This window comes from Peromyscus leucopus, chromosome 3, assembly GCF_004664715.2.
Source record: "Peromyscus leucopus breed LL Stock chromosome 3, UCI_PerLeu_2.1, whole genome shotgun sequence".
Classification (NCBI taxonomy): Eukaryota; Metazoa; Chordata; class Mammalia; order Rodentia; family Cricetidae; genus Peromyscus; species Peromyscus leucopus.
This window is the reverse complement of record NC_051065.1, coordinates 40,854,298-40,876,586: the sequence shown is the minus strand read 5'-3', so window position 1 is coordinate 40,876,586 and position 22,289 is coordinate 40,854,298. Positions and strand designations below refer to the sequence as shown.

The 22,289-nt window shown below is 45.4% G+C and overlaps 2 protein-coding genes across 11 annotated transcripts in view; one reads left to right on the top strand and one right to left on the bottom strand.

The window, feature by feature from the left end:
- Positions 1-7,361, top strand: part of Cul1 (cullin 1) — an 80,883-nt gene extending 73,522 nt beyond the window's left edge. For both annotated transcript variants that reach the window (XM_028876438.1, XM_028876437.1), the window contains exons 14-22: positions 9-126; positions 1,103-1,179; positions 1,603-1,734; positions 2,843-2,935; positions 4,272-4,319; positions 4,398-4,480; positions 4,908-5,013; positions 5,757-5,870; positions 6,850-7,361. In XM_028876438.1, coding sequence (XP_028732271.1) covers positions 9-126; positions 1,103-1,179; positions 1,603-1,734; positions 2,843-2,935; positions 4,272-4,319; positions 4,398-4,480; positions 4,908-5,013; positions 5,757-5,870; positions 6,850-6,930 — 852 coding nt within the window. In that variant the 3' untranslated portion in view covers positions 6,931-7,361. The remainder of the gene's footprint in view (positions 1-8; positions 127-1,102; positions 1,180-1,602; positions 1,735-2,842; positions 2,936-4,271; positions 4,320-4,397; positions 4,481-4,907; positions 5,014-5,756; positions 5,871-6,849) is intronic.
- Positions 7,362-12,344: 4,983 nt separating this feature from the next.
- The window catches only part of Ezh2 (enhancer of zeste 2 polycomb repressive complex 2 subunit), a 69,853-nt gene continuing 59,908 nt past the window's right edge, over positions 12,345-22,289 (bottom strand). For 7 of the 9 annotated variants that reach the window (XM_028876433.2, XM_037203601.1, XM_037203599.1 and 4 more), the window contains 7 exons: positions 21,805-21,930; positions 20,651-20,829; positions 16,146-16,241; positions 15,208-15,289; positions 14,287-14,367; positions 14,028-14,112; positions 12,345-12,674 (listed from right to left, as the gene is read on the bottom strand). In XM_028876433.2, coding sequence (XP_028732266.1) covers positions 12,614-12,674; positions 14,028-14,112; positions 14,287-14,367; positions 15,208-15,289; positions 16,146-16,241; positions 20,651-20,829; positions 21,805-21,930 — 710 coding nt within the window. In that variant the 3' untranslated portion in view covers positions 12,345-12,613. The remainder of the gene's footprint in view (positions 12,675-14,027; positions 14,113-14,286; positions 14,368-15,207; positions 15,290-16,145; positions 16,242-20,650; positions 20,830-21,804; positions 21,931-22,289) is intronic. The other 2 variants (XM_037203603.1, XM_037203605.1) reach the window with 1 other exon arrangement.

The following is a 22,289-nucleotide window of genomic DNA, read 5'->3' as shown; positions in this document are numbered from 1 at the left end:
CATTTCAGCAAGCTTGTGGTTTTGAGTACACCTCTAAACTTCAACGAATGTTTCAAGACATTGGTGTAAGCAAAGATCTGAATGAACAGTTCAAAAAGCACCTAACGAATTCAGAACCCCTGGACTGTGAGTATTGAGTGCTCATAGAAGGGCTTTTCGGGGCTCTTCATTGGGGATGAGACAAGTGTCAGAATATGGATGAGGGTGGTAGATGGTGTCGGCATTCCAAAGACTAAGTTTTTCTTCCAAGTGGCTTCTCCTCCTAACTCCCAGGATGGTATGATGGCAGCCTTTGTTGGGACCAGATGATGCCAAATCACGTGTTCTGACTTGGGCTTTGCCGATGTATGGGCTTGTTTTGTCTTGTGTTCTTTTAACCTTAGTTTGGATACATTTCTGATTATTCACTTCTCTCATGTTTTTGATGAAAGTTAGAGAATCTTACTCTTCCCCTGTCAGAACTTCTATCATCATTAAGCTTAACAGTTTTGCTAGTAGACATCTAAGCTGTCTGTGAAGATGAAATTGTCCTGATTCATAGGTTATACATGTCTGTCTGTCTTCACAGTAGTAAGTGGTAGGTACACAGCTGTGATGGAGGTGGTTGTTTGCTCCTGAGCTTCCCATATCCTTATATTGGGGGCTGTTAACCATTCCTGGTCACCACACACTGCCTGAGCAGGCTGAACTTCACACCAAAAAAAAAAAAAAAAAGGAAGAAGGAAAGAAATTGAACAAGGCAGAGCAGCCTGGAACTCTACATTGACAGTAAAGTAGGAAACTGTTGCCCCAGAGGAAAGCAGTTCCTGTTCTTCAACCTTTAGTTTGAGTTTCTGATAGAGAGCATTTGGCTATGTAGCCCTCTAGCCTGGAACTTATGGTCCTCCTGTGTCTGGTGCTGGGATCATAAGTGTGCACCACCATGTTAGGCTTCCATTTTTTACTAATTTTAATTGGATAAGTTGAAACTCTTTATGCTAAAATCTTAATTTTATATATAAACACGACTTTTAATGTAGTTTCTTTAATGTTGGCCATTGCCTGTGTGTAAACAATAGAATTTTCACATCTGTGAGAGTAATTCAGTGTGTCCCCTTCCCAGTGGACTTCAGCATCCAGGTCCTCAGTTCCGGGTCGTGGCCCTTCCAGCAGTCTTGCACGTTTGCCTTGCCGTCAGAGGTAAGAGTCGGGGCCTGGCTCTGCGGCTCTGTGGGGTGGGGGGCGGCCTGCCATTAGTGTGCTGACCGCAGTGCTGTGCTAAGCAGTCAGCAGTGTTCCTGGAGAGGGTGAGATGGGACTGGGCTGGAGAGCGGAAGGCTGGCCAGCCGTTGGCAGCAGTGATGATTTGCTGATTAAGTGGAGAATCTCGGTGGTTGCATGGTGAGCTCTCTGGTACCTACTGGGCTTGAAGTAGAAACCTACTTTGGTTCTAGTGTCCAGTGCCTTCCAGAACTCACCAGACAGTCGCCCCTGACATCTGTAGTTCGAGTCTCTGTAAGCACTGGTTTTGTTCTCAGCACTTGGGGCAGGGAGCTGTCTTTAGAAATGCTGACTGTAGACTGTAGAGCCACGGATGCCACATAACACTGTCCTTTTGTCCAGTTGGAGCGCAGTTATCAGCGGTTCACAGCTTTCTACGCCAGCCGCCACAGTGGCAGAAAACTGACGTGGTTGTATCAACTGTCCAAAGGCGAACTAGTCACTAATTGCTTCAAAAACAGATATACTTTGCAGGTAAAATCATCTTTTTAAATTTGGGGGGTGGGATTACTTTATTATGTAAATGCAATCGACTAAATGATGATAAGACAAATTATAAAAATCCAGGTAGATAACTCACAGCAGTGGAATGGAGTTTTCCTCTGACAGCACAGTGTAGAAGTAAAGTATGTTTGTCGTGTTCAGGTGAGCTGAACTCATATTCTTTTGCCGGGAGGCAAGTTACCTCCTTGCTCTGAGCCCCAATTTTCTTCTCCATTCTGAGTCAATAGTGTCTGTGCTTATGCCACAGAAGTGGTCTTTGGTGAGTGTTTGGCATGCCCCTTGCCTGACACACTTGGTGACAGATTTCAACTTGTAGTCACAGCTCTCTGCAGCCTCACACTGGTGAGCACTGTAGTGTGGAGTACTGAATAACGATAGCTCTGGGAGGGACTGATGCACCTGTGGATGAGAAGGCCGGGTCCGCTTAACTGACTCTGCACATAGCTTGTACGCTGCAGGAGCCATATTTTCTGTTCAGACCTTTTCTTTCAGTCTGAGTTCTTTGTACTTTAACTTCTGTACTTGGTGTGTTTCCCAGCAATGCTTATGTCATACCACGAGATGGTCTCGGTTGGGAGCTGGTAACAATATATATATAAATTCCTTTTAGTGTTAAACATTAGAATGGCTGACTCAAACTACTCACTCGTTTAACTTTTCAACCCCTACACTGGTGAAGTACTTAACACCAGGTAACCATTATACTTGGTCTGGAGGTCTCTATCAACTTGAACACACATACATAATATATACATAGTGTGTACCAAAAAAATCTTTTTTGTTCTATGCATAAAAATATAATTTATGATTAATGTCTTACACCTGGTATGCATTTAAATAAGAGTGGAGATGCTTATATAGTTATCTTGATAGAGGACACTTTTCAGGAGAAAACTGAAAGTCCTTTCAGTGTTTGGAAGGTGACGTTAAGGAAACTGTACATTACCCTGGCCTTGTGACGTTTTGTATTCCCTTTTCTGTTTTGCATCTGTTTGAAGACTATTTTGTGAAAGTCGGTTGTACCTGGGAAGACCTTTCTCCATGTTTCACGTTTCTCTTTTCTCTGGGGGCCTTGAAGGCCTCCACATTCCAGATGGCGATCCTGCTTCAGTACAACACAGAAGACGCCTACACTGTGCAGCAGCTGACGGACAGCACACAGATTAAGATGGTACTCCTGCCTCCACCTCCTCTCTGCTCAGGTCGCCATGGCTTTAGTCATAGGGTGTCATGGGGAGAGGAGAGGACAAGCGTCTGACTTAACAGATGTTTGCTGCATGAAAAAAGAAAACAAAACTCCCCAAACAGTAAACTTCGTCTGACCACAGGGCACCAGAGACCAGGCCAGATCCACAGAGGGCTCTTCATTGGGACCTCTGGACAGACCTTGGGTGACTACTCATGGTTTGTGTCAGGGAAGGTTATGTAACTGGCAGTGTTCATGTGACTCCAAAGTTAACGGGACTGACTTCGCGCTAGTGTCAGGGACGTCCATCACATTCTTGGTGCTGGTGGCACTAGGATCTGGCTTGTAAAAACTCCATGTGGCACTGTAATGATTTTTCGACTATTTATAGTTTGGGAGGGAATTTTTTGGAGAAAACAGATGGGTACTCAGGCAGATGTGGTGGCTAGCATTGGTGATGGTGGTAGCCAGTTCAGCTGAATCCCTTCCAGCTTTTATGCGGGCATTGTAAGGACATTACGAAATGCTCTATTTTTAAACCTAGTCAGTCACTCTGTCTGTCTGTCTGTCTGCCTGCCTGTGTGTGTGTATGTGTCTCTCTTTGAATCCCTTTCATTCATGTAACCAGTTCTTTAAGACAAGGTCTCATCTGTAGCCAAGGAGGACCTGAAATTCATCACCCTCCTCCCCAGCATCTCAGGTGCTAGAGGACAGGTGTCCACCACCTGGCTCTCTCTCGTTTTACCATCTCTTATCCCTTTTTCCAACTAGATTTTTCTGATGTTAAATTTTGACTTATTTTTCTAATATTCTTCCTATTAGTTGTATTCTCCTGCAGTTCAAATAGCATGAAATTCCATGTAACATAAAGCTGACCATTTAAGCGTTTGTTTAGTCAGTAAACAATTGTATATAGCCTCCACTACATCCAGTTCCAGAACATTTCCATCTCTTGAGAGTAGAACCATAACCATTAGCAGTGACAACTCTGCCTTCCCACTTTGCCCTGTGTCCCTGACACCCGTTAACCTCCGTGGACTCTCCTCTGGAAATGGCATAGAAGTAGAATGAAGTTGTATGTGTCTTTCTGTACTTGCCTTATTTCACTTAGGTTTCATTGAAGAAACAGGCACATTGTGCCCAGTGTTCGTGGGAAACTGTTATTGCCTTTGATTATTGGGTGCTCTAAGCCATAAAGAAGCTCTAAGGACAAGCCATGTCACTTTCTCTGGGTGCCTTCTGCTTTGGGGTGGGCTGACTCTGGGACAGCCACTGGAGAGAAGTGTCTTCCTTCTTGCTCACCATTTTTCTCTAATTGCAGGACATTTTGGCACAAGTCCTACAGATTTTGCTGAAGTCGAAGTTGCTGGTATGTCTGTGTACTTTGTGTAAAGCTAAAAGAAAGCCTTTCCCTGGGATGTGCCTAGTAACAGCTCTTTTCTTGTAGGTCCTGGAAGACGAAAATGCAAATGTTGATGAGGTGGAATTGAAGCCAGACACCCTAATCAAGTTATATCTTGGTTATAAAAAGTAAGAAAAATGGAATATACAGCTGTTGGTCTTATCCCCAAGCCAGGGGAAACTGGACTCAGAGGGCTTGGTGACTGCCTGCCTGCTGGTCCTCCATGCTGCTTTGTGTGATGCTGTTTTGGTTTTCTCTTTATTTTGAAAATAAGTCTTCTTGAGTGATTCATAGAATGTTTAGACCATTATGTCAGATTATTTTGGTGTTATTACACTTGACAAAAGTGAGGAATCAAATGTCACTTCAGTCACAGCCCTGTGGTAATTACATAGCATTGGTGGAGGGCCAAGTCCCAGGTGGCTGGTAGAAATGATGCTGAAGAGATGGGTGTAAACCACCTTCTGCCCCCCCGGGCCAGGGAAGCAAAGCCTCCAGTGTTGAAAGACAGGAAGTAGACTTTTCAGTGACCTGTTTCCTCTATTGTCTTGACAGTAAGAAATTAAGGGTTAATATCAACGTACCAATGAAAACTGAACAGAAGCAGGAACAAGAGACCACACACAAAAATATAGAGGAAGACCGCAAACTACTGATTCAGGTGACTGAACCGAGTCTGCTCGGTTCACTGTACACTTAGAGAAAGTGTTGCTCTCGTCTGTGCTGACTGGCAGCAGCCGGAAAGACACAGGGCTCAGAGATGGCCAAAGATGACAACGCCTGAAACCAGGACGTTGGTGTCTGAGCATGAAGTGTTCTGTGTACCCAGAGAAAATAGTCTTATCTTCTTGCCTAAATATTGGGGAACAGATAAATACCAGCAGATTGAGAGAAACAAGTGGAGCTGAGGGCAAGGGTGGGGAGCGTTTGTGGCCTCAGTGAGCAAGCTTTTCTTTATTCTTTAGTGCTTTAGAGTTGGCCAAACATGTTTTAACGACTTAAGTTTATTCTAAATGCATGTTTTGTCTATATGTATATAAGGGCATGTGCATGACAGTGTCCCCAGAGGCCAGGAGAGGGTGGGATCTCCAATAACTGGAGTTAGAGCATTGTGAGCTCCTCGTGGGGTGCTGGGAACCAAAGCCAGGTTTTAGAAAGAGCAGCCAGTGCTCTTAACCACTGAGCCATGCTCTAGCCCCTTGGCTGAAACACTGTAATGCTTGTTCTGTTAGGGTTGACACGTGGAGAGAGAGAGCTGACTGCCTGCACCCTCTGAGCTGTAGGGTGCTTGTTACCCTGTGTATGGAAGTAGAGCTGAAGTGGCCTGTGTACAGGCTGCCTTCTTAACATTCCTGCTCAGCTCTTAAAGCTCTAAGCACATGTTTTTCCCTCTTGATTGCATAGGCGGCCATCGTGAGAATCATGAAAATGAGGAAGGTCCTGAAACACCAGCAGTTACTTGGTGAAGTCCTCACTCAGCTGTCTTCCAGGTTCAAACCTCGGGTCCCAGTGATCAAGGTACAGGAATTAGAGCAGCAGCTATCCTTCTCATGGTAGGAAAGACTCAGCAAACAGGGTTCATCACTGTTTGATGAAAACGGGAACTGGTTTACTCAACAAGAAACTTCAGCAAAGGAAAGTCAGCCTATCTTCCTTCTTGAAATAATTATATTATATAGAGAGGAGTGGCATAAACCTTTGTAGTAGACACCCTGAGAAGGAATAAGTCTCCCCATGTCCTCCCCTATGCCTACATTGCTGTTAGCTGCCCCAGCTTGTGAACCATAATGTAGCCTTGGCTGGTTTGGCTTGCTAGGAAGTAGTGGGCAGTGGGTGCTCTGATGTGCTGGTAAGAACCTGCCTGGCAGTATGAGGGGACCACCCTGGGTTACACTGTTCATTCCTGCTGCTGTGCAGGGATTGTGTTGTATGAACATACTACCCTCTATCTAGGGTACCAATGATCTCATTTGCCTAGTTTCTGCTGGCGATTCTCAGCAGGTCTTTCCTTTTCTGAAACTACTTGGGTAAGCCTCCACCACTGGAGAGCCTCAAAGGGTGGAAGTGGGTGGTGAGTCCTGAGCAGTCAGGGGGCCCACAATAGCTGAGTGACCTATTAACACAGTACTAGCATGTCCTCGGGTCCTGCTTCCCCACCCATCCTATGCTTCGGACACTTGATGGCACAGAGCCTTGCCCAAGGCCGCCAGGCTTTACTAGAGAAGCAGATTGTGGCCTAGATATGCTGCAGCCCTTGCGTCTTCGTGTCTAGGGCAGACGTGGGAGGCAGGGAGGGTTCTCAGCTGCCTTAGCAGGCCTTCCTGAAGGCCTGCACTCAGGAAAACGGAAGTTCTAGCTAAGCAGACAGGTGGGTTTGCTCCTTCCTTGCTGAGCTCTCAGTGGAGTGTAACCTCGTGAAGTGACAGACCTCTGGCCTGATGGTTATCTGTATTTCTTTTTCCCTTTCACTCCCTCTTTCTCCTACAATAACGTCCAGAAATGCATTGATATTCTCATCGAGAAAGAATATTTGGAACGAGTTGATGGTGAGAAGGATACCTACAGTTACTTGGCCTAACCCTTCTAAAAGGGTCTGTGACCCACAACATAGTCCACTGAATAGAATGGAAGCAGCTCACGTTCATAGCAGCCAGCCTGCCGCCATTTGGACCTCCCTTTTTAACGCTGAGACCACAGTTCCCACCAGCTGGTCTCAGGCTACAGCCGGACTGCTCAGGACTGACACATTTCAGTCAGTAAACAGACGCCAATGCCATTTACCCTAACTTATGGACAGAGGGGACCCGAACCTTCCATGCTGAGGCTGCATGCTACTGCACTTAAATCAATACATTGGCCCCTGGTTAACAGCTGTCTTCTGGGGCAGCACTTGAGAGCGAGTCTGAATGGACCCATGTGTAATCTGCTATGAAAACCATTTGTATAGTGTGTTTCATTTTTTTAATGTGTGAAAATAAAGAAAATTAAAGGATTTCTGTACAAGTTGCATTTGGTTTTGTTTTAAGTTTTACCAATTTCTATATGTAAATAAAAGATTTAATGATTGTGCAAGTGTATATTCCCAGTGTCTTCCTGGAATCCAAAAGAGCTGCATTCTTTGGATTGAAGATTAAGATCTTAATTTTTAAGGCCCCTATTATTTTGGGCACTGACTCTTGTTTCTGAGACTTCCTCAGTGCAGGTTGCTGCTGCCGACGTGCAGGGACTAAGTACTAAGACAGGTGCAGAGACTGGGCTGTTACCACTCGTAAGAGAAGAACTGGGGTTCAGAAGTGGAACCAACATGGGCCTGTGGCCCCGGCAGCACTGAGGTTGATGGGCGACAGGAGGTGGCACTCTCTCACTGCTTACAGTTCTGATCTGTGAAGAGTGAAGCATCTGAAGTATGGGAACTCCCTCAGTCAGCAGGGAGGGTGCTCAGCCCTTCCCACTTGTCCCTCCTAGTGAAGCCCCCCAAGGAGGGCCCAGGCCAGAGTTCAAGGCTCTCAGTCTCCTCAGATCCAGTCCAGCTCAGGGGCCTCCTGGGACCTCCAGGGACTCTGCCACAGAGCACTGAATTGACCTTTGTCCCCAATCTCCATTTCCTGGCTGAAGGGCCAGAGGGAGGATGGGACCTTCTGAGTCTCCCATTGTCACTGTCACCTCTGGGTTTCATTCTCATGTTAAGGATGCCTTCAGGGTTCTCAAGCAGTAATGCTTAGCCACCCTTGACCCATTCCTATGCTAAATTCTAAGCAAGTAGCTCAGAATAGTAGTTCCCCTTTCATTTCATTTCTGGGGTGGAAGGCACAGCTGTAGCTATCCCAGTCTTGCTATGTTAGGCAGGATTGTACCACTGAGCCACATCGTTAGCCCTTCACTGTGAGACAGTGTCTCATTGGGTATCCCAGGCTGGCCTCAAACTCATGATCCTGCCTCTGCCTCCCTAGTGCTGGGGATTACAGGCAAGCTCTGTCACACCCCATCACTCCATGCCTTTTAGTGTGTCTACTTATAAACAGTCTTCCTAAGACTCTCCGTATATAAACCAGGTAAAAGCAAGCGAACCAGCCACCTCACTGCCCTAAAGGGCCCCAGAGCTCCACAGACATGACTTGAAAACTCCCTTACTAATTTTCAAACCGAATGATGCTCACAGCTTGCTTATCCTACCAGTTCATTTTTATGTCTTGAGACAAACACTGCAAACACCATGGGTCCATTTTAAGAATTTGTCTTGAGCCCAGGTGTGGTGGCGCACGCCTTTACTCCCAGCACTCAGGAGGCAGAGGCAGGTGGATCTCTGAGTTTGAGGCCAGCCTGGTCTACAGAGTGAGCTCCAGGTCAGCCAGGGATGTTACACAGAGAAACCCTGTGAAGTCAAGGCAGTTTGACTGGAATCTCTTCGGTTATACCAGGATGAAATGTGCCTTTAAGTACCTGGAACTGGACTGTAGGCTGGGCTAGGGCGGGACTTAACCTCACTTTAGATTGCTGGTAAGTGAACAGTGGTGATTATAATGTGTTCTTTTAACTTCCCGCTTTGCCACCATTCTTCCCACCTTGGTGGACTCTTACTCTTCTACAACCCAAATAAGCTCTTCGTTCTAAGTCAACTTTTGATTGTGGTGTTTTATCACAGTAAGGGAAAAGGAACAGATAACATACTCTTTCTTTTGAGGCTATAGGGAGTAGGCAGGCAGATCTCTAAATCCAAGGCCAGTCTGGTCTACATAGCAAGTTTTAGGTCAGCCAAGGATATAGATATGAGACCCTGTCTAGAAAATAAATAATCTGTTAGGTCCCAAACTCCAAAAGGCAGTCCAAATATCCAGCAGTGAGCTCAGCCTCAACTCTAGGAGGGCTTCTGGCAGTTAGATAAAAGCCAGCATTCCTCAGGAACTTGTGAAACCAGTTCCCATCTTCCAACATGAGTCATTTCCCGTCCGGTGGAAGGGACAGAGCTCATGGTGGCCTCCAGGCTCCCTCAGTATCACAAGGACCTGTTCCACATTTCAGAGTCCACACCAGCCTCCTAGCCCTTCTCACCTCCTCCCCTACCCTAAACACCCTCCAGCTCACAGGCTTCACTCCCCCCGGCTCTCCATTCTTAGAATCCTGCTGTTGTCTCTCTCTCAGATCTGCCCGCCTGCTGTCAGCCATAGGATCCCAGCACCTATGCACAAACGGCAGATGTGGCCTCAGCTGTAATCCCAGTGCTGCGGGGGCCAGAGACAGAAGGGTCATCAGGGCCGCCCTTCGCGGGCGAACTGTTGGCTACGGGATTCTCAGGAATGGGAATCACTCTTCAGTTGTGTGACCTACTACTGAGCTCAGAAGGACCTCGGCTCTCCAAACACAGTCACACAGATGGCCCAAGTTAATTGTGGTGGATCAAAAAACTGGAGGGGTAGACATGAATGAAGAAGAGATTTTTATGGGATGGGGAGTCAGTGATGGTAAGGGCAGCCAGGATGGAAATCTATTTAGGCTGGCTGAATAAAAAGCCAAGGGCTGCATCCTCCACACCCTTCTCCCCTACTACAACATGAACCTGGTGGTCTAAAGAGCTGGGCTTTTAACTAGAGCCAGTTGACAGGGCTGGGGAAATGCTTACTCTTGCATGAGACCACCAGGCAGGGGTCACAGCATAGCAGGTCACTGCCTTTGAGGGAACATGAAGACCTCCAGACAAGGATGAGAACAGGCTATTGAATGAGTGGGCTCCTGAAATCTAACCATCAAGCATCTTACAGTGTTCATTCTTTACTAAACATCAGTGCTTGCTTTTCTTTTAAAAACATAAATTTGGGGTAAAAAAAAAAATCAAATAGGCTGACACAGCTGTCAGGGTAGCTGAGACTTTAGGGGTTCAGTTCATGCATGTATCCAGACCAAATAACGCCTGTCTAACCAGGGGAGCGTGGAATTGTTTCTAACACTACCCACATAGACCTATATATATGGCCCTCAGTGGAATCATTTATAACAAAGGGCAAAATGTAAAAACAAGCTTTTTTTTTTTCAATTAATTCCAGTCAGAATTAAGTAACAGAATGCTTAAGTTCTTTCAAAATGTTCACATCCAGACTGTCTTGATGATCTGTCAACAACTGTAATCACATTATTTCCTTGTCTTCACAGCAGTGGTCAAATACTTGGGCGGAAATGGAAGTTGGACCTTCTAGTGGACATGTAAAGGCTAGAGATAGGTGATTTTCAGTATTGAAAAACAAGGAGTGCTTCTAGGTAAATTACTATTTTCTAACATCAACTATAAAGTCTCTTGAATTTGGCAAGCAATGACGTGGTACTTTTCCCGGTCATCAGTCTGGATGGATGAGGTGTTGCAGACTGGTTTACCCATGCGTCAGGCTTTGTGCCATACCCCCTATACATGCCCTTCAAGCTGACTGGTTCTCTCTGGAATTGAACCTTATCAAATGGAGCCAGTGAGAGTTGTCGGTGGGTAAAGGCACTCACTGCCAGGTGAGGCCTGGTGACCTGTTTGAGCTCGGGGACCCACAATGTGGAAGGAGAAAACGGACTCCTGTAAACGTGCATGCACAGTGGCATACCAGGACAGGCACACACTAAATCAAGATGTTTTTTAAAAAAGTAAACTTCTAACCATGATTTTTAAAACCAAGAGTGCCTGTAAGCGGTCCCGGCACTTGAGAGGTGGTAGTGGCAGCTCAGGAGTTATTCTCAGCTACATAGCACGTTTCAAGCCAACCTGGACTGGAACACAAGTTCTCCAAATCACTGCTCTCTCTACCAATGTGACCTATGTCTGACACATCAGTAACTTCGATCTGAACGCCTCCTTCCAGCTGTTGATACCTGGAGATGAGAACCATGGCCAGATGAGCTATGTCAGTAGACACCATTGATGCCACCAACAATCCGTGGGGGTCCTGAACAGTCCCACATTATACGAACAGATGTGCTCCACTTGCCTGTTTGAACAAGGAAGGCTATTGGGTTATCTTAAGAAATTTCGTAGAAGAAAGTGTTCTCCACCTCAGCACCTAAACATGGCTACCCATTTTGTCCAGGGCAATCCATGCAAGTGCCAAGTGGAGAATGAAGAGCAGCCATGGTCACTAGAACCCCTCCTGATCTACATTAATCAAAGATCCAAGTTACTACGCCTTGTGAATTGATATGATCGGAAACTATCTTGGAAATTGACAAAGTGAGTTTTAGTATATAATGTAAAAGTGAAGGTTTTTTAAGTACCTTTAAAAATGCAAATCATATCTAACTCTAGAAACTGTAACTTGGTATTACAAACCCTAGAGGACTGATTTTGAGCTGTTGTGACCATCTCCACACTGGAGCTGTAAGCATGCCTTGGAGGGCGCTGAGCAGTTAGAGTATTGCTCTGTGACTAGCTGCCAAGGAAGTCCAGGTCCCCAGCTCAGTGGGGATTTGGAAGGGGCTGTTTTAAACCCCTTGGAAATTTAAACTATAGTTAGCTTATTTATGTGTGTTTTCTGTTTTTCTGGGACCATTTCACCAGGCAGCCCAGGCTGGGTTTGGGTATCCCTAATTCACAACCTTCCTGCATTAGCTCTCCAAGTACTGGGATATAAATCATTACACTTACCTGCCTACCAGCATCTTTAACTGTGTCTAAACTATAGATTTTAAGATGTATAGGTTCTTAGACATAACCTAGTCCAACCACAATCATTTTACATATGGACAGCAGATTGGAGGTTGATCAGCTTTCCCTGGGGTACAAGCTGGCTGGAATGTGCTCCACTCATCTGCTGACTTACTTTCCTCGCTGAATGCCCAGAACCCACATCAGCGAGGTTCACTCAAGACGAAAAGGCAATGGTAACACTGTATCTAGGCAACCACTATGCCAGTATGTTTATTAGTTATTAAAGATTCATAAACAACTGGAAATGCAAATCTAACTTTGTGTTTTCTCACTGAACGAGATCTTTCTAGAATCAGTTGATGCCGCTCTATGACAAGTAAGTCAACAAGTTCAAGTATTCTTTATTCAAAGTTGAAAAATGTACCATACTGCATTATTGCAAAAATTCACTGGTACAAAACACTTTGCAGCTGGTGAGAAGGCAATAAAAAGTTGATTTTTAAACTCATTACTATAAATTACTGTTACAGTACTTTGCAAATTCAGAATTTCAAACTGCATTTTCTTTTTCTAAATTGCCCACAGTACTCAAGGTTCCTGAAGCTAAGGCAGCTGTTTCAGAGAGGAGGGGAAGAGGTAGCAGATGTCAAGGGATTTCCATTTCTCTTTCGATGCCCACATACTTCAGGGCATCAGCCTGGCTGTATCTGAAAGAACATAAACAAGAAATGAAAGAGATGTCTACTCTCTACCATCAGGAGAACCAAGTCTGCTGACGTAGAGGACTATGTCAGTAAAACACACATCCCGCCCCATCACAGAGCTGCACGCATGAAGGGGAAGCATGCATCCGTCACTGACTGATCACCTACTAGATTAGAAGTAGGTGTGCTAGAAGCATCCCCCGGCCCCTCTGTGCCTCTGCAGCACTCTGCCCTGAGGCAACTCCACCTTGTGACGTCTGGGTCTAATACCGCGAAAGCAGAATCATGATTTGGAAAGAATGGCTAGTGCCAAAGAACAACCCCATTGGCTGTGCTGACTCAGAAAGTAGGCGCCAAGAGGGGCACGTGAGGGTCCCACCACTAAGGAAGCTGGACAGCTTTGTCTCCAACCCTAGCCCACTTAGAGCAAGCATGAGACAAGCCACTTGTGACCTCCCCACGAGGACCCTATTCCAATCCCCAGGTGTCACCTAATTCTCTCCAGCTGTACACCACAATGTACTAGAACTAGGCATACACAGGCCCCCATTTGCACAACTTAAGTTTCTGAGTGGGATGGATATTCGGCCACAAGAATTCTCTGACTAGGGGCTGGAGAGATAGCTCAGGGGTTAAGCACATTGGCTGCTCCTCGTGAAGAACCCAGGTTAAATTCCCAGCACTCACATGGTAGCTCACAACTGTCTGTAACTCCAGTTCCAGAGGATACAGACATACATGTAGGCAAAACACCAATACACATAAAATAAAATTAAATAAATCTTTAAAAAAAAAAATTCTCTAACTAGAAATCTTCACTGGATGAAATCTTTACTTAAGTAACTGGTTAGGTTTGGCCCACAGCCAGGTGGACTACACTGCCAGCCTGCCTCCTGACAGTGGAACACTACACTGTCTGTCACTGGTTGTGACTAGCTTCCTCAGAAAGAATCCACAGTGACCACAGGGTAATGAAAACAATGAAGATACAATGTGCTACCAATAAAGATACATAAACTGTACCAATGAGAAAGGGCGCTGTAGGATACAGATGTGACTCCAGACATAATAAGCCCCAGGGGTCACAGCCAGTTATCAGAGCAGGGTGCTAAATGTAGCTTTCTGCATAGGGTTTGTTATTTTTTTCAAATAAGCGTTGTATAATTAACACACAAGAATGCACACTGTGGGAACATAGAACTCTCTACTGGAGCCCACAGCAAATAGTGACTGGCCAATTAGAAGAATGCACCCTCCAATGATGGCAGATCTGCAAAGATCGTACAAACAGCCTTCACCCCAGCCCATAGAACAGGAAAAGAAAGCCTGTAGATACTAAAAGTGTATTTTACTAACCTGTAATCAAAAAACAGCTCTTCACCAGTCTGGATGGCTCTCTTAGCAAAGATCCCTATCCTGTGGTCACCATTAACCATCATAACTGGAAAGAGAAACATGGGGCTAGTGAGCATGCAGACAGGCCACAGGAGGCTGACCGTCCACAGCAAGTGTCCCCACCCCCACCCCCGAGATACTGCAGTCTGCTATCACTTGGCTGGTTTAAAAAAAAAAAGGAATTTTATATCAAACTAGCAATTCCAACTTAAAAGCCTACCTTTTGCATAGCAGTTTGGATTTACTGAATGATTAGCAAAACGAATTTTGTTGCCCTTGCGGGTTGCATCCACCACAAAATCTAAAAAGAAAAACCAAATAGTCCAGTGACTAATTTCAATCACAGAGCAAAGTTATTATGGTTTTAGAAATAGTTCTTCAGGATTTGACTTCAAAAGCAAATAAAACACTCAATTTCATTCAATATAAAATGACATTTGGAAGAAAATGCTATTCTAGATTAAAATGAATCCTTGACTGTTAAATATGGCTCTCAAATGCCATGACTTCTCAATTATATATTGCTGAGCAAAACATGCCTTAAAAATGTAGTCCTGCCAAGAAGTAGGCATATTAACATTTAAGATTACATAGAAAAATTATTTCTATGGAACATTTTCATTAAAAACAACAAAACAAAACTGCTCTACCAGTCCAGCTGAAAGTTCCTCTGAATGTTTACTGAGCAGACACATTTCCACAGACCAGGCTGTGGCAGCTGCTGCTTTCCTCACAACCTGTGGGCGACATCCTGGGGCCACAAGGTGCTGTCCACACACTGCCTGTCCTCCCAGGTCAGAGGCCCTCCCGAAGAGGGCGCTGTAACTGCTCAGCCCAGGTCCAGGGAGCAGTGGGAGATACAATGTCCCCTCACAGCCAGAGTCTGTGACAGACAGAGCCTGGTGCTCACTGTCTCCTGCACACAGCCCTTCTACTGGGGGGGGGGGGGGGGGGGAAGACACGACTCCCCTTTCCTCACACAGCCCTGAGCCTAGGCCTGGTGATAGGAAACCCCAGAGCTGCTCCTGTGGGCAGGTGCCTCCTTCCTGGCATCTTGCTGACCTCCAAACTTGAAAACCTCAGCCAGCAATCAGATCCCAATCCATGCCCAGGGAGCTAAGTGCTCCCAGCTCAGACGTACCGTTGTTCAAGTTGAACAGGAAGCTGCACATGTACTTGTCGTACACTTTCCCTCTTCTGTCCGCTTCATCCTGAGAAATGATCTGAAAGGAAGACACAGGAGGAAACTGTTTTGAAGTAAGTGGTCACACCTGTTAGGACATGAAAGAGCCAATGAACAGAATGCTGGTCCCTCTTGAGGGGACCAAGGGGGCACAGTAGCCAAATTCTCTTCTCTAGTTAGCAATGTACAACAGTAAAGAAGTTTTAAATCTTATTACATTTTATCTACTAATTACGTGTGTGTGTGTGTGTGTGTGTGTGTGTGTGTGTGTGTGTGTGTGTGTGTGTAGTGTGTGCTTGTGCACTCATGCCCCGTGTGTGAAGGTCAAAAGACAACTTGTGGGAGTCATTTCTCTCCTTCCATCACGTGGGTCCTGGGGACCAAACTCAGGTCATCAACCTGGCAGCAGGTGCCTTTACCTTCAGAACTGTCACACCAGCCCAAAAAATACATTTTTAAAAATTCCAATCAGAAAGATTTCTATGTCCTAAGCAATATGCCTAGAGAGGATGATTGTATCATCTTTCTGCTGAGTAAAAACATGCAAACCGTAACTTTCTGAAGCTGTCTTGTGACTTTTCCCCCTCAGCTCTACAACTAAAAAGGTCAAGTTAATAATGCTGTTGTTTCTGGATCCCATCAGCTCATCTGCAAATTAAGTCGGACCAATTCCACACAGCAAAGTGCTTGTTCCCAAACCCTTATCTCCAGATAACAAAAGGAAACATGACTAAGCCAAAGCAATCTAGCTAGTTACTACACAAACCAAATCTACAGATACAAAGAAGTCCGGGCTATGGGGTGGTCAGTATTCATTCATTCTAACTTGGAGTTGCCCAAAGTAATGCAAGCTGCTACTATACACAAGACCACTGGATCACATAGGAGCACCTTACCTCTCCACAGTACTCTGAGATGAATTCATTTTTCTGCACAGGATCTTTGATGAAGATTCCCCAGCCTGCCACATCGGAGGGTGCCAGCAGTAAGTGCTAGAGAAGAAGCACAATCCCATACTGAGACCAGAGCGAAGGCAGACTGAGACGAGCAGGCTGCACAGTGAAGACAGATGACCACAAACCTCAGGCCCGGCCGAGGGGAATACTCAGTGCCCAACTGGATTTAGTAGGGATGAAGTTGCCAAGTGTGTCTGGAAAACTATTAATGTTTCTAAACAAAACCCAGGATAAATACCCTCTTCCAGGAAAACCAAACCAGACCGGGCCTCTGGTGTCACGGGTACTCGGTGAGGGAGGTGTGTGAGATCACTGCCCTTTACTTCCCTCCAGTTCCCTCTAACTCACTTTCAACCAAACAATCCAAAAGGTTCACGTGCCAGAAGCTTGGGCCCAGCCTGTGCACTGATCACCTAGAGGCGACTGAGTGTGAGGGCTCTGAACTAATTAGGAGATGGATCTCTTGATAGATGCATTATTGGAGGGTGCAGACTAGGTGAGTTCTGGTTGGAGGAAGTGGTCACTGGCAGCATGTCTTTTAAATGTGCATCTTGTGTGCCATGGATTGCTACCCAGCTCACGATGCTCTGCCTCACTATGCACAGGCCAAGGGCAAGAGAGGCCCATGTGCTGAAATGCTAGCACCCAAAACTTTATCTCCTTTAAGTGTCTTCTCAGCTATTTGTCACTGTGGCAAAACAGAAACACAAAATTTTGTTTTTATTTATGTTTAGTGTGTGTATGTGTAGGGTATGCATGAGTGTGCACATGTGTGCTTGTTTGCCTGTGTGGACACATGTGCAGGTCAGGAGCACCTTCAGGTATTGGATCGACTGCTCTCCACCTTACTTCTTTGGAGACAGGATCTCTCTCACTGAACCTAGCTAGAGCTGTTTCAGTTAGACCCAGGTTCACCAGCACTGGGGTGACTAGTGCATGGCTATACCTAGTTTTAATATGGGTGCTGGGGATATGAACTTATGTCCTCATGGCTACGGGCAAGCTCCTTACCCATGGCACCATCTCTCCAGACCTTGGTTTTGGATTTTGGTTTTGAGACATGGTGTCACTAAGGGTGGCTACCCCCCCCCCCAATATGGGTATACCACCACAGCTGGTTGATGAAACAAATTTTATGTGAGTACACCAACCACTCTCCTCGGATCTTTCCCTATATTTCCCAAAGTGCACTCTGTTGCCTGCTCAAGTCTTCAGCACATTCTGATTCTTTACTGGTTTTTATTTTCTGGAGACCCTGCCATTTCCTCCAAAGAAGCTTCCTTCTAGCAATTTCTCATAATAACATAGAAAAGTACCATGAAGAATATCATGATTCATCAATCCCACAGAGAAGGCCAAGATGACCACTGTTTTCTGCTTTTCGAGACATGGTTTCTCTGTGTTGCTCTGGCTGTCCTGGAACTTGGAGATCTGCCTGCTTCTGCCTCCTGAGTGCTGGGATTAAAGGTGTGCACCACCACTGCCTGGCTGACATGATAACTATTCATCACAGCTCTTTAGCATGCTTCACGGAGAACCTTCTTGTGACTTTTAAGGGATTCCCAGGTCATCCAAACTTCTTTCTTTGTATTCTGATCCACCCTTGTCAGGTGCATTTCCCAATCACCTTCCTGATCAGAAACAAATTAGCTAACTAGTCAGTGGAAACAACCAGGTGAACCCAGATGGTAGAAGCTACATCCACAGAGTTCTATTCTGAGGCAAAGGTGTCACCAAGGAGACACGGCAGCATGAATGTCATGCCCACTCTATGAACAAGCTGAAGAAAGGGTAGATCTAGCCCACAATGGCAAAGCTGGGGCCAGGACACTAAGGTAGAGGGGGGGGGGGGAGAGGGAAAGGGACAGGGACAGAGACAGAGAGAGACAGAGAGAGAGTTTTGAACAAATGTGCCAGAGCAAACTCAGACAACATCATTATGATCCGATGACCTAAATGGATATATGTAGCCACCTAAAGTAAAATGATCCAAAACCCCAAAGAGAAAAATCACTGCGCAGCTAATCCAGATCAGATCTTCCATGAACAATGTTGCTTTAAAAACCCAAGGAAGGGAAAAAAAAAAAAAAAAAAAAAAAAAGCTAAGAGAAGGATTTCAAAGAGGATCCCTAAGAGTGGGGTGATCTGGGGCTGGAGGGATGACCCAGCAGTTAAGATCACTAGCTACTCCCGCGAAGGATCCAGGTTCAGTTCCTATACAGTGGCTCACAACCTAACTCTAGTTCCCGGAGAGTCAACACCCTCTTCTGAACTGTGCGGGTACCAGACATGCATGTGGTGCACATATATACATGCATACATATAAATATAGCTTTAAAATGGAAATATTAGGGTGCTATCAACCATGTGACGGCTCCAGAGATGTGCCATCACCACACGGGGGGGGGGGGGGATGCAGAGTGGTGACAGTGGGGACAACAGACACCAGAGTGTGTTTCCTGCTCCAAACTTACAATTCTTTGTTTAATTCATGCATGCTATGGTGCAGGTGTGCTAGACACCTTAAGGACTCAGTTCTCTACTCCCACCATATGAGTACTGGATTATAACCACTGAGTCATCTCATCAGACAGCAAGTCTTATGAATCTGGGTTTCCTTACCTGTAAAATGGGTAAGTATTCAAACAGTGCCTGCTACATATTAAACAGCTAATAATATCAGCTATTGTGATGGAAAGGACTAAATAAAGAAAGATATTGAGTCTTCCTAGTGTAACAGATCATTCAGACTTCTTTGCTCAGTAATTACTCCCTGGCTACTCATTTAGAATCACCTAGGTGCAATTCCTAGGCTTCTAATACATAATGCTGGATGGGGCATTTTGAAGACTTTAAGGGTGTTTGTGCAGAGAGTCTTATGATACAGCTCACATATGAGCTTCCGCCTCACGCACTCTCTAGAGGTCTGGGATTGCAAGCACGCACCCCGTACCTGGCTCTTCTCAAGGACACTGAAGGTCAAGAACGAAGCCTCCAGAACTTTGCTGAAGGAATTCCATCTTTTACTATGCACAGAAAGAATCCTAAGCAAACAAACAAACAAACACACAAACACATTGATAATGTGCCTGTACACTCTGAGAGAAGGCACCATCTGCTTCCATTAAGGAGACACAATGTCTTTGTGTTAATAAAACAAGAAAGTTTGAATCAACTATTAAAATACTAGATGATTCCTATTTCAATTCTGACAGCATTACTACTTATCAGAACTTCAGGTTTATCTTACCATCCAGTAAAGCATTTATTTTATGGGAAATATGAGAGTGCATTAGCTCTTTTAGGTGGTCGGCTGTGTCAAGACGAAGCTGGGTATCTGCTCTCCAGCCATCAGCTCTCAGACACTAACTGAAATAGACTATGAACACAGACTTTGTACATTCTATGAGAAGTTCACGGCCACAGAAGCAGCTGCTGATGCTCTGAGTGAACGATGGAAGGGATCTGTGGTCTGAATCAGGGGTGGGAACAACAACACAAATTTTCCAGGAAACAAGGTATCCTGACCCCAGCCAAGTGTGCACCTGCCCTTGAGCTGGACGTTCTTGTTACAGACAAAGGAGAAAGGGCAAGTTCAAGTCTGTTTGTGGATGCCACCCTGAGTGTTCTCAACTTGGTTATTTTGTTAAAAGAAGAGAGAAGGATACTCCTGGACCGACAGATACTGTGTCTCAGTGGTTGGAGCCCAAAAGAGCTAGTAGGATCTGAAAGCTTTTCAATCTCTCTAAAGAAGACGATGCCTGACAATATATTGCCAGAGAGTCCTTAAACAAAAAAGGTAAGAAGTTGAGGGCTACAGCACCCAAGATTCAGCACGGGAATCTTGTTCCATGTGTCCTGCAACAGAAACACCAAGGTGCTGCTCTGAGAAACAACACACTAAGAAAAACAAGGAGGAAGCTGCAGAACGTAATAAACTTATGACCAAGAGAATAAAATTAAAGAAAAATGCCAGGAACAGGTGGCCAAAAGACGTAGGCTGTCCGTGTTGAGAGCTGCTACTTAGAAGTCAGAGTCCAGTCAAAAATGAGTGTTTAAGAGGAACAAACAAATGATCACACCTTAAATCTGAGGCAGGGAGTGGATGACACCTTCATGACCCAACAACACCCGAGCATCTCTCTCTTCCCCCGGCGGCACCTTTAAGGACCCTTTTACTTCTGTTGTTCCCAGATAAAATCTCCAAGACTGAAGAGCCATCTTCCAAAGTTCAGTTGTTGGCACTTATCAAAGCCCTGGGCTCAATCCACAGCGCCGTATAGAGTCAGGCGTGGGACAACATACATAGGTCCAGCACTCAGAAGACCAAGGCAGGAGGATCAGAAATTCAAGTTCATTCTCAGCTACACAGTGAGTGTGAGGACAGCACAGGTTACATAAGATGCTATCAAAGCAACAACAAGTTTGCAGACAGACTTAGTTACCTTTTTAGAGCCCCGCTGAATACTGCAGTTCTTGCAGGACACGTTCTTGCTGTCCCAGTGGTCAGCAGCCCCACATGTGAGACAGAGGTCAGGGTCACACTCGCGCACAGCCAGGTAGCACGGACACTGCTTGGTGTTGCACTGTGCTTTGCACCGGCACCCAGGAAATCGGTTTTGACCTTCGGGGATAAGTTTCATCACCATCACCATCACACCTAGCAATCATCATTCTATCACAACCCTGTATAGGAATGCAGCCAATGTCTTGCTGGGCACATGAACGGCATTTAAATCCTCACCACCTTTCCCTTACTATTCCACCGTAGAGACGAGCAAACAGGAACAGCACACATGAAGCTGCTAGACTGAGAAAGAGCTGGTTTGTTGTCTATTTCACACTTGTTAAATGGCATATGGACTTAAGTTCTACGATAAATTAACCAGGGGAAGGAAGGTCTCGGAATGAACGGTACTCATGGCCCTGGACCATGCCAGTAAGCCAGCAATTCTCAACCTGTGGGTCGAAACCCCTTCGGCAAACTCTCATCTCCAAGAATATTTACATTATGGTTTATAACAGTAGCAAAATTACAGTTATGAAGTAGCAACAAAAATAATTTTATGGCTGGGGGTCACCACAACATGAGAGACTGTATTAAAGGTCACAGTGTCAGGAAGGCTGAGGACTGCTGTAATAAGCTGTATTTATTTCTCGTCCATCCCCTGGTATCCAAACTCTCTGTAGAGCTTCGTTAAGTCATTCTAAAGACCTACTGCCCTTCTGCTACTTCCCTTTACTCTGAGCACTGGACCCCTCCTAACTCTCTCCTCCGGTGCCCACAGAAGGCTTGGGCACACTCTCCTTACAGTCTATGCCACTTTACTGTAATTCAAATGACCGAAGAAAAACAGACAAATCCAATCCATTACTACAACTCTGCCTGGCTTGTGTGTACACGCACACACACTGCCCAAGAGGCTGACAGGACATCAGCACATAAACGCTCACTGACTACTTGGGACTAAGCAGCTTTCCTAAAGCCAGCCATCAGAGCATCCCAGTCCCTATGTCTTCATTTAAATCACCATTTTCAGCTGCTGACCAAAGGCCTATTCAATTCTCATGCAATTGCACCAAAGCAACAAATACTTACACTCTGAACTACATTGACAAAACTTTTCACAAAAATTTTGTGCTATCACACAAGGGCACGAACTGTCACAAGGCTGTCGTGGATGGTCACAGGGTTGATAGTTGTAAACATGGTTAGAGGAGCCGTCTGAGTAAAGATAACAGCACGCAGCCAATGAATCCAGGGAGATGGGAAATGATCATCACAATTAACAAGACATTCTTCCCCACTACCTCTGGAATGTCCTTTACTGGCTGTCTTTACTGAAATACACACTCCTGTGGGGAAAAAAAAATCACCTCCCACCCCCAAGTGCTTAAAAACTTGGTTTCACATTTCAGCCCCCCTGCCAAAGTGTTGCTTCACCGCCTCTCACTAACTCACTCCATCCGACTCATTTCACTTTCTGAACAGCAATAACTGGAGAGCAACAGACACATTTCATTTAAATTGATTTGCTAAGTAGAAGTCAATTAAATCAGAATAACCAAAACTTCAATCCAGTT